Below are 16,277 nucleotides of genomic sequence, written 5' to 3' on the forward strand. Positions count from 1 at the left end.
AAAATGTGCTCTGAACGTCATCTAAGTCACAACAATAGAAGAACACAGTCTGCTGAACATAATACTACACAAACATTAGATATTGCCATGGTTTAATTGCACATAACATGTAAACATTCACAGTGCAGGGAGGAAAAAGTATGTGAGGCCCTAGCTTAATGACTTCTCCCAGAGCTAATTGGAGCCAGGAGTGAGCCAATCTTGACTCCAATCAGTGTGATGATATTGGATGTGCTGCTGACAGCTGTCCTGCCCTTAAAAAACACACACCTGTTTTGGGTTTACTGGTTTCAAGAAGCACTGTCTGATGTGAACCATGCCTCGCAGAAAACAGCTCTCAGAAGACCTACGATCAAGAATTGTTGACTTGCAGGAAGCTGGAAAGGGTTACAAAAGTATCTCCAAAAGCTTTGATGTTCATGTGTCCACGGTCAGACAGACTGTCTACAAATGGAGAAAGTTTAGCACTGTTTCTACTCTCCCTAGGTGTGCTTGTCCTGTAAAAATGACTGCAAGAGCGCAGCGCAGAATGCTGCATGAGGTAAAGAAGAATCCCAGAGTGTCAGCTAAAGACCTACAAAAATCTCTGGCACATGCTAACATTTTTGTTGACACATCTAAAATAAGGAAAACATTAAACAAGAATGGAGTACATGGCAGCACACCACGGAGGAAGCCATTGCTGTCCAAAAAGAATATTGCAGCACGTTTGAAGTTTGCAAAAGAGCACCTGGATGTTCCACAGCACTACTGGCAAAATATACTGTGGACAGATGAAACCAAGATTGAGTTGTTTGGGAAGAACACACAACACTATGTGTGGAGAAAAAAAGGCACAGCACACCAACATCATAACCTCATCCCCACTGTAAAACATGGTGGAGGGAGCATCATGGTTTGGGGCTGCTTTGCTGCCTCAGGGCCTGGACGGATTGTTGTCATTGATGGGAAAATGAATTCCAGAGTTTATCAAGATATTTTTCAGGAAAACGTACGACCATCTATCCGCCAACTGAAGCTCCGCAGAGGATGGGTGATGGAACAGGACAATGACCCAAAGCATACAAGTAATTCAACAAAACAATGGCTGCAACAGCACAGAATACGCCTTCTGGAGTGGCCCAGTCAGAGTCCTGACCTCAACCCGATTGAAATGCTGTGGCATGACCTTAAGAGAGCGATTCACACCGGATATCCCAAGAATATTGCTACACTGAAACAGTTTTGTGAAGAGGAGTGGTCCAAAATTACTCCAGATCGTTGTGCAGGTCTGATCTGCAACTACAGGAAACGTTTGGTTGAGGTTATTGCTGCCAAAGGAGGGTCAACCAGTTATTAAGTCCAAAGGTTCACATACTTTTTCCTCCCTGCACTGTGAATGTTTACATGTTATGTGCAATTAAACCATGGCAACATCTAATGTTTGTGTAGTATTATGTTCAGCAGACTGTGTTCTTCTATTGTTGTGACTTAGATGACACTCAGAGCACATTTTATGCCCAATTCATGCAAAACTCCACGTAATCCCAAGGGGTTCACATACTTTTTCTTGCAACTGTATAAATTAAATAAGGCTTGAGCACTATAGGTCCCCTGAAATTCTGCTCTCGAAGGGTGCTTGTGAGGTTAAATCTTGTTGGAGAGGTACATATATATATATATATATATATATATATATATATATATAAATTGAAAGAGAAAATTCTTGATTTAGAGATATTGAAAAACTACTCTGGTGAAACTAATACTTGTATTGTTGCATCTCAATAGGCTTCATCTCTGATTCTGTTAAAAAGTGTTCCAATAAGTTTAGAGGGTGCAAACTGGGGTGCAAAAGAGTGCGATCCTAGCAGAAACAGTGAATTTCCTATAATGTGACATTAGGCTATTAGACAAAGAGTGCTCTACTCTTTGAGAGATCCTCTTTTATACAAACTAAAGTATTCACTTCTGTAACAGAACAGAAAGGCCAGGATGGTTATAGGCAGTAGTGTAGTGCCCTCTAAGTTAGGCGCTAGGATAGATAAATTTACTTTGGGCCCATTGTAGTCAATGGGGTTTGTAGCACCCACTTAGGTTGCTAGTGTTATTAGGTATACTTAGTTGGCTCCCCTGTAGGAAGAGGAGCAGTGCTTGATTGATTAATTCTGCTCACGGTTTTACAGGCTGCTGCTCTGCTACTTCCCCCTGTGTTCTGGATCTATCTAGGCCTTTCAGTACATAGTAGGTGGGAGGGCAGAAGTTGCAGCTTGCATATTTATGGGTCTTCCACCAGACCCTGGGGATTAGCACCCTGTGGGTGGGGGGTGAAGCCTTAAGTAGTCTGAGCCTGAGCAGCAAGGGGAATCTGTTAGCATGCAGGTGTAAAGAAGCATTCCAGGGTCCAGCCAGGAGAAGAGCCCTGTTGAGGGGCTTTTCCCTCCTGGGAAGAAGCCAGCAGGAGGAAAAGAGGGTCTCAGATAGGCTTATCTGGGGGACCTGAAGAAGTAGAGTTCTCAGGATTTCAGGGGTTCAGGAGAGAGCTCACGGGAGGAAGCTGGAAAGGAAACTGTGGGTAAGCGCCCAAGTTATACTGGAGGCTAAGTGAGTTTGCATCTACCTCACAAGGAAAAGGTCTAGTGTATGTCAAAAGGAGGCAACCTGTTGATCCTGTGTCAGTGTGAGTGAGTACAAAACCCCAGTGGTACAAGAGTGACTGTTTAGTGTGTTAATATATCACAAATCTAATATGTAAATAAGCCACCACTATAAAAAAACTCTAAACCTCAATTGTCAAACCTAAACGCAAAACACAATCCAAAAATAAACGTTATCCTCAGATTAGCGTGTAAAGTCACTCAAAATTATAAGTCAAATAATAAAGTCACTTCAATCAATTATGTCTCCCGAAATCCACATAATTGATTGAAGTGACTTTATTATTTGACTTATAATTTTGAGTGACTTTACACACTAATCTGAGGATGACGTTTATTTTTGGATTGTGTTTTGCGTTTAGGTTTTGGAATTGAAGTTTAAAGTTTTTTTATAGTGGGGGCTTATTTACTTATTAGTTTTTGTGATATGTTATTTTGCGCTTTCAAGGGTGGGAGTGATTTCTCTAGTATGTGAAGGGTTCTATGTAATACTCTAAGTGGAAGGTGACACCATTATTTTATATATATATATATATATATATATATATATATATATATATATATATATACAGTATATATATATATGTTTAGTGTGTTATTTGAAGAAGACAGGATCACAGGCAGCCTAGAGACTCTTTTGGGACTTTTTGGCAAAGTAAAGTATAGACTGAAGTGTGCTAGTACAAGCAAGCAAGGGTACAATACTGTTATGGTATTGAACAGGTAAAGCTGAAGGAGTACACTTTTTTTTGTTGCTTTTTGTAAAGAAGTGGATAAGTGCAGCCAGAAAAATTAGTAGTCCTCAACCTGTCCAAATGTCTTCAATTTGGGGTATCCCATGCTCCCATCCCTATCCAAGTTCATTGTTCCCCAAATAAACCAAAAACAAAACCCCTAGACTGATTATTGAGCATGTGGAAAAGTGTGGAAAATTCCTGTTGCCAGGCTGTGGGTGCTGTGTGGAGGAATAGGCTCAAAATCCAGTGGCTCCTTCAGGGGTAGCTCTATGGGTTAATTTGTTCTGTTAGGCAAATTTAGTTGGATCACTGTAACCAGTGCAGCTGGAATTTGTTGGGTTGTAGTATAAGATTTAGTGTAGGTAAATTTAGTTTTGGCCCACTGTGACCAGTGGAGTTGCTTTTGATTGGATAGGTCTGGTCTGTGTTCAGCGACGGTACTGCCCACCAAACTTAATGGGGGGTTTGTTTTTGCCATGTTTGCAAAAGAAAACATCGAAGCCGCAGCATGTGTACATCCTCATCTGGCTGTCTTTGCGTTTGAACAATGGTAGAAATGCAACCCAGTGGTCTGTTTTTCTATTCCCCCATCCTTTTCCCCTAACCACAAGTGTGAACAACCCAGTGGATCAGTTTGCATTTGACAGGTGGTATGTCACTTGTATTAACCCTGAAAATGCAGACCAAGTGATATACAGTTGTGTTCAAAATAATAGCAGTCAGACATCACTAAGCTGATCAATCACTGTTTTTGGTAGAAATGATATTTGTACATGGTAAATAATTTACTAGCAGGTGTAGTAGAGTAATAGAAATCCAACAGACCCAACAGTCATGACATGCATGCTGCTGATTCTGTGTAATTGAATCACTAATTGAAAGGGGCATGTTCAAAATAATAGCAGTGTAGAGTTCTGTTAGTGAGGTCATTCATTCTTTGAAAAACAGTTGGCAATTATTGCCCTTATTTAAGGAAGGAAGGCAGCAAATGTTGTACATGCTGGTTACAGTGCATTTCTCTCTGAAATTCTGAGGAAAATGGGTCATTCCAGACATTGTTCAGAAGAACAGCGTACCTTGATTAAAAAGTTGATTGGAGAGGGGAAAACATATAAAGAAGTGCAGAAAATGATAGGCTGCTCAGCTAAAATGATCGCAAATGCTTTAAAATGGCAACCAAAACCTGAAAGACGTGGAAGAAAGTGAAAAACTACCATTCGAATGGATAGAAGAATAGCCAAAATGGCAAGGACTCAGCCAACAATCAGCTCCAGGAAGATCAAAGAAGGTCTAAAGTTACCTGTGAGTACTGTTACAATTAGAAGACGCCTATGTGAAGCAAAGCTATCTGCAAAAAGCCCCCGCAAAGTCCCACTGTTGAAAAAAAGACATGTGCTGAAGAGGTTACAATTTGCCAAAGAGCACATTGACTGGCCTAAAGAGAAATGGCGCAACATTTTGTGGACTGATGAAAGTAAGATTGTTCTTTTTGGGTCTAGTGGCCGGAGACAGTTTGTCAGACGACCCCCAAACACTGAATTCAAGCCACAGTACACTGTGAAGACAGTGAAGCATGGTTGGGCAAGCATCATGATATGGGGATGTTTCTCATACTACGGTGTTGGGCCTATTTATCATATATCAGGGATCATGGATCAGTTTGAATACATCAGAATACTTGAAGAGGTCATGCTGCCTTATGCTGAAGAGGAAATGCCCTTGAAATGGGTGTTCCAACAAGACAATGACCCCAAACACACCAGTAAACGTGCAACATCTTGGTTCCAGACCAACAAGATTGCCGTTATGGAGTGGCCAGCCCAATCCCCGGATCTTAATCCAATAGAAAACTTGTGGGGTGACATCAAAAATGCAGTTTCTGAGGCAAAACCAAGAAATAGAGAAGAACTGTGGAATGTAGTCCAATCATCCTGGGCTGGAATACCTGTTCACAGGTGCCAGAAGTTGGTTGACTCCATGCAACACAGATGTACAGCAGTTCTCAGAAACAGTGCTTATACAACTAAATATTAATTAAGTGATTCAAAGGAAAGCAAAATCTTCAAACATTTTTCAGTTTATATAGTGAATGTTTGAGTTTGTAAAGAAGAATACAAACACTGCTATTTTTTTTGAACAGTCTAATATTCACTTTTCTTCAATTTTTTTAGAGGAACAACACAAATGTAATATATTTTTCTTCATGTTTTGATTTGGAATAGAATGTGTAGTGTTCTCAATGCATTTGTGTGTATGGAAATAAAAGCTATTAGAAGGATTTTGAGCTTTATTCACTTTTTTCAACACACTGCTATTATTTTGAACACAACTGTATATTGGCCTGTCTGCGATGATACATGCATATGGGAGTTGCTTTGTCTGGGCACAGAAGACACATAAGACTGTACTTAGAGTTGTGTAGAAGAAAAAAAACACTGACAGGCATAATTTTTTTTAACAGTTTACTTCTGTTTTAAGATCCAGATAAATATATTTACCTCCTTCATCACTGATACATCTCATTGTTTCAGGCAGTGCAACAAGGACTGCAAGAAAGAGGACATAAATTTAGCAACGTTTCATTTGCCCTAAATGTGGTCCAAGGAGTATCCCAGGAGGATGGATGTTTATTTGCCTTTTCAGATAAGAGGAAAGAAGCAAAGGCTGCTGGTTATTAAAGTAATTGATAAGTAAGATTAATTTAAAATAAGAAGCACAAATTAAGGTTCTAATAAAGAGGAGCTGTGTGTTTATGTTTCTGTGTGTCCTCCATTCATATATTGGACCTATTTATTATTTATCTATCCTGCAAACATACACTGTCATACAAAATATATGCCTTGACTATAGCTGTCCATAAATATCAGAGGACAGTCAGACATACATACATTATTTAGGGTGTATTCACACTTGTGAATGTACCCTGCCAATCAGTAGATCAACTTCTGTCGAACAGAACTGTTGTAAAAGTTTTATTCAATCAGCCGCTGCAGTACTGATCAGTGTTTTCTGAAAGCAGATGAGTCCCTGCTGTCAGAATACGGCAACACAGCAGGGAGGATTCCATCCAGATGGCTTGTGCGCATGGGTGGACTGACCATTTGGAAACTCGGGCACTGCCCGAGGGTCCGGGGTCAGTAGGGGGCCCCATGAGATGCCCCTGGTACCTTTTTCATAGGCTTTTTTGAGTTTGGGCAAGGATACAGGGGCCCCATGATCCCCTATTGCCCAGGGGGCCCCATGAGTTGTCAGTCCGCCCCTGCTTGCGCATATACTCAGCTTTAGTCTGTCTTGAGCAAAGTATGGAGGCTGCCATTACTAACCTTCTTTGTGATAGTTGCTGGGCTGTTATTCTGGTTTTCTTTTTCAGACTTTCTGAGTTACTGACTCACAGGACCAGGACTAGGGGTGGGCAGAAGCGGCCACTGCCCTTGGCGGGCTGCTACAATCTGACAAGTTTGGGCTGTGCTCTGTCTCCCCTCCAGGTTCTTCCTCCTGTCACTGCTGCGCTCCTCGATTCGGACTGTCACATCGGACTGAGCAAGTTTTGCTTACTTGCTCCTTACCCACATTCTTTGCTGGGAGGAGATGAGGCCAGGTAAGCAAATTTTTCTCAGTCTGATGTGACAGTCCGGATCAAGGAGTGCAGCAGTGACAGGAGGAAGAACCTTGAGGGGAGATAGAGTACAGTGCGATCTGACAGCTACTGAAATCACTATTGCCGCTATCCCACACCCAGTGCCGGACCTAGACTATTTTGCGCCCTAGGAATGACCAGCTACTTGTGCCCCCCCAAAAAATATTCTTTTTAAAACAGTAAAAAATATTAAATCAACAAAACATGAAACTGCTACATTTCTTTTAATTTGATCAGCTCCCGTCACCCAGACCATTGTTCGCCGCTATAAATGCAGTCATAAGTGCAGTGCTACAACATAATAAATTACAAAATTGTAAATCACAAAAATACAAGTATATGAATTTGTTCATTTATCTTCATTGTAATGCTTCCATCCTCCTTTCCTTATGTAAACACCAAGTGCTCCAAACCAAAAAAGTGAAAATACTCAGCCACCAGATGTCTGCTCACCTCCAGCAGTGTGACCTCACATAATATTATGTTTGGCGCTTTTCGTCCCAGTGTAAATGCTGAAGTTCAACTTGATGGACCCTAACATTCACAGCTTCTCCAGAATTTAACTCCATCCATCACATCACCTCATAAATAAAAGACTCCACATAGTGCATAAAGTTTAAAACATTTTAATATCTCTGTAACAAATAAAATGCACACTCACAGAAATGAAGAATTCATACAAGAGGTCTATAGGCCACACAGAGAGTGCTGGCTTGTGCTGTGCCCAGATGGCCCTAGGTGGCAGTGCACCCTAGTCAGCTGTCTAGTTTGCCTAGTGGAAGCACCTGGCACTGCCCATACCCCCGAACCTCTCCCTGCCAGCAGACTGTCAAAAGCTAAAAGCAGCTTCCCCCAGGCTCCTCCAGAACTGTGAGGTGTCAAGAAGAGGAGGAGCCTGGGAGGGAGAACATCCCACAGACATCTGCAGCAGCATTGTATGTGACGTCTGTGTGTGAGGGAGGGGGAATTAAACTGGGTACACAACTGGAGGGTGGAGGGAGTGGAGGAGTAGCATATATTTATGCTGGGGAGGACAGTGTGCTAGGAGCGGGAGGGAGAAATGGATTAGTGCTAAGAGGAGGGGTTTCGGGGGATATGTGGATGGTGAGGGGACTGGGGGGATATGTGCTGGAAGAGGGGTAGAGGGGGAAATTTGTGCTAGGAGAGGGGGATTGGTGAAAAGGATTTATTTAGGGAGGAGGGGAGGGTAAGATTTGTTCTAGAAGAAAAAATAAAGAAATTTGGAGGGGGTTGTGCTGTGGGGAGATTGTGGGAGGGTGGGCTAGGAGGGGAGATTTGTGCTGGGAGGTGAGCTTTTTTGGGGGTATTGAGAGGGGAGCATTTGTGCTTGGAGGGGAAACTTTGGGGGGAGATATTTGATAGGAAGAGTGATTTGAGGAGGGTTAGTAGGGATGATGGGGGGAATATGTACTGGGGGGGTGTTTGGGGGGATTTTTTTTGGAAATGAGGAAGGGGGACTTGTGATGTAAAAGAAGATGAGAGAAGATTTGTGCTGGGAGGGGGAATTCTGAGGGTGATGGGGGGTAAGGTTTGTTTTAGGAGAAGAAATTTGTGGGGGAGAGGATTTGTGCTGGGGGTGATTTGAGGAGTGTGCTAGGATGGAGAATTTGGGGAGGGATTTATGCCAGTAGAATGATTGAGGGAGATTTGTGCTGTGAGGGAAAATTTGAGGAGTAGAGGATTTGTGCTATGAGGGAGGAATTTGGGAAGGAGAGGATTTAAGCTGGGAGGGGGGATGGGGGGCAGAGATTTATGCAGGGTTGGGGATTTCAATGAGGGGGTGGAATTTGTACTGGGAAGAGGTGGAATTTTTGTTTTGGAAAATTTGGCTGTCAGAGGGAATTTATGCTTAGGGGGTAAGTGTGCAGATTAGTGCTCAAAGTTTCAGGAAGTTGGGGGGGGGGGGAGGATTTTTGCTGACACACAATGCTCATACATCTTGGGAGGGGGGGGCGCCATTTGGCATCTTCACCCTAGGCACTAGATGGCCTTGTCCCGGCACTGCTGACTCCTATACACTCACTGCAATTTTATTAGGTACACCTTGCTAGTACTGGGTTGGACCCCCTTTTGCCTTCAGAACTGACTTAATTCTTTGTGGCAGAGAATCAACAAGGTGTTGGAAACATTCCTCAGAGATATTGGTCTATATTGACATGATAGCATCACGCAATTGCTGTAGACTTGTCAGCTGCACATCCATGATGTGAATCTCCCGTTCCACCACATTACAAACGTGCTTTATTGGATTGTGGTTTGAATGACTGTGGAGGCCATTGGAGTACAGTGAACTCATTGTCATGTTCAAGAAGCAAGTTTGAGGTGAGTTGAGCTTTGTGACATGGTGCACTATCCTGCTGGAAGTAGCCATCAGAAGATCGGTACACTATAGTCATAAAGGGATGGACATGGTCAGCAACAATACTCAGGTAGGCTGTGGCATTTAAACGATGCTCAAATTGTAATTAGGGGCCCAAAGTGTGCCAAAAAAAATATCTGCCACACTGGTAAACCACCACCACCAGCAGCCTGAACTGTTGATACAAGGCAGGATGGATCTATGCTTTCATGTTGTTTACACCACAGTTTAACCCTACCATCTGAATGTCTCAGTTGAAATCGAGACCAGGTAACGTTTTTCCAATCTTCTATTGTCCAATTTTGGTGACCCAGTGCAGATTTTAGCCACCGTTTCCTGTTCTTAGCTGACAGGAGTTGTACCCGCTGTGGTCTTCTGCTGCTGTAGCCCAACCATGCCACGTTCAAAGTCTCTTAAATCCCCTTTCTTCCCCATTCTGATGCTTGGTTTGAACTTCAGCCTTCACCACATCTAGATGTCTAAATGCATTGAGTTGCTGCCATGTGATTGGCTAATTAGCAATTTGTGTTACCAACCAATTGAATTTGTGTACCTAACAAAGAGGCTGGTGAGGGTAAGTTACTGACAAATATGGAGATGAGGAAAGTCAAAGTAAGTCAGATGGTTAGCATGACAGCCAGAAAAGCATTTTATGAGAGGTCAAAATGACACCATATTTATCTAATACTGTTTTTTTTTTCAAATAGCCATGCTAGTTAAAGTGTATCCCAAGGCTAAACTTTTTTGTTGATTTGAATAAAGTGGGGAAGGGTTAGCTCTTTTAAGTTTTATTGCTGTCTGTTTTCCTATTGGGAGTATTAACCCCTCTATTTGTACTGGTGACCATTGTCATTGAGAAAGAAAATGAAGGGAAATCCAATATGAGTTGTTTGCAGGACAAGAAATAAGAGGAAATCTTCTAATGGAGATACTTGTTCTAGAGACAGCAGTCTAAGAGGAAGAATTACTCTTGTTTTGGGAGATTTCCTCTAACTTCCTGTTGCATCACTGTGACTAACAGTGAAGGGAAATTTCCCCAATGGTACATGGACAGCAAAAAAATAACCTGGAAAGCGTTTTAACACACCCCTACTCTATCTAAAACAAAAGAAAGCAATCATGTGCAAGGTGATCTTTTTTAATTCCCCTCTAAACAATAGGATAGTCAATGTTAACACAACTTCATTTTATTAATAAGCTAAACATTAATTTTGCTAAGTAAAATTCTCTACACTTTTAGTAAATCAACCCCAAATCAATATAATTTGTGTATAAAAGTAGCAGAAGTGAGAACTGTTCTTGTTGCCCAGAGAAAACAGTCAACTTTTTATTTTTGTTTTTATGTGATATGGGAGAATAGGGATAATCTGATTTGTACAATAACATTTCTTCTCATACGGACCATTGTCCCTGAGGATTGGGCATAGAGGCACTGACGTAAAATGACAATCGTCCTTGATAAGAAAAAAAAACCCTGCATATAAAGAATCCATAAAAATATATAAAATATAGAGTATGGGAGATGAAAGAGACCTGTGCAAGTGCTTGGTCTGGTCATAGTACAACCCTTGTACGAGGGGTGTTCAAGTCAAACCAGGAGTTTATATAATAAAACAACACATTTCAAGGAGTGGAAACTGCATTTATTTTTGGACATACTCCCCTGCTACATTTATACATTTATCCCAGCATTTAACTTACAGGTGAAACTTGAAAAATTAGAATATCGTGCAAAAGTTAATTTATTTCAGTAATGCAACTTAAAAGGCGAAATTAATATATGAGATAGACTCATTACATGCAAAGCAAGATAGTTCAAGCCGTGATTTGTCATAATTGTGATGATTATGGCTTACAGCTCATGAAAACCCCAAATCCACAATCTCAGAAAATTAGAATAATATGCAATCAATAAAACAAGGATTGTACATAGAACAATATCAGACCTCTGAAAAGTATAAGAATGCATATATACTCAGTACTTGGTTTGGGCCCCTTTTGCAGCAATTACTGCCTCAATGCGGCGTGGCATGGAAGCTATCAGCCTGTGGTACTGCTGAGGTGTTATGGAAGACCAGGATGCTTCAATAGCGGCCTTCAGCTCTTCTGCATTGTTCGGTCTCGTCTCTCATCTTTCTCTTGGCAATGCCCCATAGATTCTCTATGGGGTTCAGGTCAGGCGAGTTTGCTGGCCAATCAAGCACAGTAATCCCACGGTCATTGAACCAGGTTTTGGTGCTTTTGGCAGTGTGGGCAGGTGCCAAGTCCTGCTGGAAAATGAAGTCAGCATCCCCATAAAGCTTGTCTGCGGAAGGAAGTATAAAGTGCTCCAAAATCTCCTGGTAGATGGCTGCATTGACCCTGGACTTAATGAAGCACAGTGGACCAACACCAGCAGGTGACATGGCTCCCCAAATCAACACAGACTGTGGAAACTTCACACTGGACTTCAAGCATCTTGCAGTGTGTGCCTCTCCATTCTTCCTCCATACTCTGGGTCCTTGGTTTCCAAATGAGATGCAAAAGTTGCTCTCATCAGAAAAGAGGACTTTGGACCACTGAGCAACAGACCAGGTCTGTTTTTCTTTAGCCCAGGTAAGACACTTCTGACGTTGTTTGTTGTTCAGGAGAAGCTTGACAAGAGGAATACGACATTTGAAGCCCATGTCCAGGATCCGTCTGTGTGTGGTGGCTCTTGATGCACTGACTCCAGCCTCTGTCCACTCCTTGTGAAAGTCCCCAACACTTTTGAATGGCCTTTTCCTGACAATCCTCTCCAGGCTGCGGTCATCCCTGCTGCTTGTGCACCTTTTTCTTCCACACTTTTCCCTTCCACATAACTTTCAATTAATGTGCTTTGATATAGCACTTTGGGAACATCCAACTTCTTTTGCAATTACCTTTTGAGGCTTTCCCTCCTTATGGAAGGTGTCAATGATGGTTTTCTGCACAACTGTCAGGTCAGCAGTCTTTCCCATGATTGTGATTCCTACTGAACCAGACTGCGAGACCATTTAAAGGCTCAGGAACCCTTTACAGGTGTTATGGCTTAATTAGCTGATTAGAGTGGGACACTTTGAGCCTAGAATATTGCACCTTTTCCCAATATTCTAATTTTCTGAGATTGTGGATTTGGGGTTTTCATGAGCTGTAAGCCATAATCATCACAATTATGACAAATCACGGCTTGAACTATCTTGCTTTGCATGTAATGAGTGTATCTCATATATTAGTTTCACCTTTTAAGTTGCATTACTGAAATAAATGAACTTTTGCACAATATTCTAATTTTTCGAGTTTCACCTGTATGTCTGGAAAGCTTCGGCATATAAAGATTTGTCAGTACGCCTGAACCATCCTAGGGAAGCCTACTTCACTTCGTCATCAGTGCTGAAATGCTAACCACACGAAGATTTGTCTCTTGTGCAATTTCATGACAGTTTATGTATAGATTATCCAGGATCAGTTGGTCCATGCACTAAATGTTCACAGGAATGACTGTTGTTGGCTGGGATCATCACTGACAGACGTATGGCCATCTTTAAAATGTTTAAACCAGTCTTCTCATTATATTATGTCAGGTGCCAAGAGCTGGCATTTCAGTATTTTCCTTGTGTGCATGTATTAACTTCTTTTATTTGTATAATGTGTTTAAAAATGAATTAATGGCTGTGTTACACTTGCATAAAGCCGCAGCACCATGTGTTCCCTTATTGCAAAGTTCACATCACCAGATGCATAAATACATTACAAATATTAAGACATACCGTATGTCTGAAGATAGCAATATGTGGAGCAGCAGACTTATGTAAGTTTGAATTTGTATATATACAAAGCCAGCAGGAAGATTTATTTTCTCATATACTGGTGTCTGTTACTTCTGTAAGCCACATGCCTAACATATTTATAGGGGGGGGGCTATAATGGTTTGACGTACATATACATACTGTGTATTTTTAATGATATATATAGGATGCTTTATACCAGCCTTTCAATACCGGGATTCTGTGGTACCCTGGGGTGACATCTCAAGTCATCAGGGGTGCAGCGGCATCCTTGCTGAGAATGGCATTCAGATCACACAGAGCTCCCACTGCTCTACTTAACAATCAATCAGCAAAGCGGGAACGCGGTCAGGACAAGCAGAAGGAGCAGCTCTGCTATTGCGTGGAGTCCTGCACCATGCAGGAGTTAGCTGACAGAGGAGATGTCTAGATGAACAGGGAGTCTGGGCAGACAGGGTCGCTGGCAGGGGTGGACTGACCATTTGGAAACTCGGGCACTGCCCGAGGGCCCGGGGTCAGTAGGGGGCCCCATGAGATGCCCCTGGTACCTTTTTCATAGGCTTTTTTGAGTTTGGGCAAGGATACAGGGGCCCCATGAGTTGTCAGTCCACCCCTGGTCGCTGGTAGCGCTGTACAACTCGAGTGGGGGGGCAGAGTTCCTGGCTGCCTCTGCTGGGAAAGATCTGTTGAAGATAGAGGAGACACTGAGAAGAGATGTGGGAAAATAAATCATTGACACCACCAACACAGATGGCATCAATACCCTGCACCAGTGAGGCTAACAAGACTTGGAGAACCCAGAGGCGGAAGGCAAGGGCAGTGTTCAGGACAGCCTGCTCTGTACTCTGCTACATGCAGGCTGACATTGCTTTGATAATGTAGTGTTGATTCCAGGTCTGACAAGTGAAGTACTGGTGCCCAGGTGTTGCTGTTGATATTGAGGTGCCTAGGTGGTACCCAGGTGTTGATGACATGGAGACACCAAGGTGGTGCCCAGGTGGGTGTTGGTGACATGGAGGTGCCCAGGTGGGTGTTGGTGACATGGAGGTGCCCACGTAGGTATTTGTAACATGGAGGTGCCCAAGTGTTGGCAACATGGCAGTGCCCAGGTGTTACAGGTGACATGGCAGTGCCCAGACTTGTATGACATGATGGTGGTGAACCCAGCACATCTGCTAAAGAGCAGCACGTTTGTGTGTCGGGAACATGTGTAATTTTGCACACTTTCTTCAACACTCATGGATGTGAACTGAGTCTCACATTGGGGTGCCTCGACTGAAAATACTTTTCAAGGGCGCCCTGACTGTGAAAAGGTTGAGAAACACTACTTTAAACACCAGTGACTCTTTGATTTTTCGTTATAGGCAGCCTGACTTGTACGTCTACTGTATATCCCACATGACCCTTTCTATTCCCCAGCATACATATTCTAAAGTTATTAAAGTCACTATTGGCCAGGATTTTAAAGGATAATGTTTCTATATGTATACTTTATCTATGTTCTACCAGTATGTAAGACAAAAACACAAAAACTTGGCCTTATTTTGCTTATTGACATAAAAACATAGTTCCAGAATGAGCTATCACAGTGGTGGGCAACCTTTTTTTTCAACTGAGCCAAATCTCGCCAAAACCACGATTGAAATTTATTTTGAGAGCCACATTTTTAAAACTGAAAATACATCCCCCATATAGTAATTCATCCTCCATAGTAATTCATCCCCCATATAGTAATTCATCCCCCATAGTAATTTATCCCCCATATAGTAATTCATCCCCCATAGTAATTCATCCCCCATATAGTAATTCATCCCCCATAGTAATTCATCCCCCATATAGTAATTCATCCCCCATATAGTAATTCATCCCCCATAGTAATTCATCCCCCATATAGTAATTCATCCCCCATATAGTAATTCATCCACCATAGTAATTCATCCCCCATATAGCAATTCATCCCCCATATAGTAATTCATCCCCCATAGTAATTCATCCCCCATATAGTAATTCATCCCCCATATAGTAATTCATCCCCCATAGTAATTCATCACCCCTATAGTAATTCACCCCCCCTATAGTAATTCATCCCCCATCGTAATTCAACCCCCATATAGTAATTCATCCCCCATAGTAATTCATCACCCCTATAGTAATTCATCCCCCCTATAGTAATTCATCCCCCATAGTAATCCATCCCCCACATAGTAATTCATCCACCATATAGTAATTCATCCCCCATAGTAATTCATCCCCCCTATAGTAATTCATCCCCCCTATAGTAATTCATCCCCCATATTAATTCATCCCCCATATAGTAATTCATCCCCCATAGTAATTCATCCCCCCTATAGTAATTCATCCCCCCTATAGTAATTCATTCCCCATATTGTGTCAATTCACTTACCTTTGCTCCGCGCGTTCCTCTCGCCGTGTTCCCGCGCCGTTCTGGTCTTCAGGGCGGACTGTGAGAGGAGAGGAGTTCGTCACGCTGCCCCGCCTACATCCTGACAGCCAATGTTTGCCACGCTCCGCGGGCCGGATTTAAAAGGTCCGCCGGGCCGTAGTTTGCCCATTGCTGGGCTAGCTGCAGAGTCCTGACTTTTGGGGCGGCCGCCCGAGAGGAGGGAGGAGAGCGGGCGCCCGGCCCACAGAAGAGCCGCATTAAATTGTGTAAAGAGCCGCATGTGGCTCGCGAGCCGCGGCTTGCCGACCACTGATCTATCATATTTAGACTTAAAAGGAGAAGCCAAAGCTCTTTTGGCTGTACTTCTCCTGTGGATCACAGGAGTGCAGTTTGTTATGCACTCTTGTGACTCCTTTTCAGCTGACAGTGGCCTAGGAATCCACACCAGAGTCTGAAGCGGCACCTAGCTCAGCATCCCAGCAAGGCACTGAGAGCATGAGCCAGCCGCTCTCTCCCCCTCCTCAGTCTAGTGCACCGGGGGGGGGGGGGGGTGAGAGAGCAATGACTAACAGTCACAGCGGTGGTGAGAATTTGGCGATCAGCGGTCACGTTTGCGGAGTTCTCACACTCAGAATCGGCAGGGTACTGATGCGGCATCGGACCGATACTGCATCCACCTAGGTAAGTATCATTTTGGG

At 42.8% G+C, this 16,277-nt stretch overlaps 1 protein-coding gene across 2 annotated transcripts in view; it reads left to right on the plus strand.

Moving 5' to 3' along the window:
* The window catches only part of GGT5 (gamma-glutamyltransferase 5), a 126,366-nt gene extending 120,240 nt beyond the window's left edge, over positions 1-6,126 (plus strand). For both annotated transcript variants that reach the window (XM_089653221.1, XM_089653222.1), the window contains one exon: positions 5,905-6,126. In XM_089653221.1, coding sequence (XP_089509347.1) covers positions 5,905-6,051 — 147 coding nt within the window. In that variant the 3' untranslated portion in view covers positions 6,052-6,126. The remainder of the gene's footprint in view (positions 1-5,904) is intronic.
* Positions 6,127-16,277: the final 10,151 nt, after the last annotated feature.

This window comes from Staurois parvus, unplaced genomic scaffold, assembly GCF_062004578.1.
Source record: "Staurois parvus isolate SC_StPar_1 unplaced genomic scaffold, SC_StPar_1.0 ptg000704l, whole genome shotgun sequence".
In the NCBI taxonomy this organism is placed as follows: Eukaryota; Metazoa; Chordata; class Amphibia; order Anura; family Ranidae; genus Staurois; species Staurois parvus.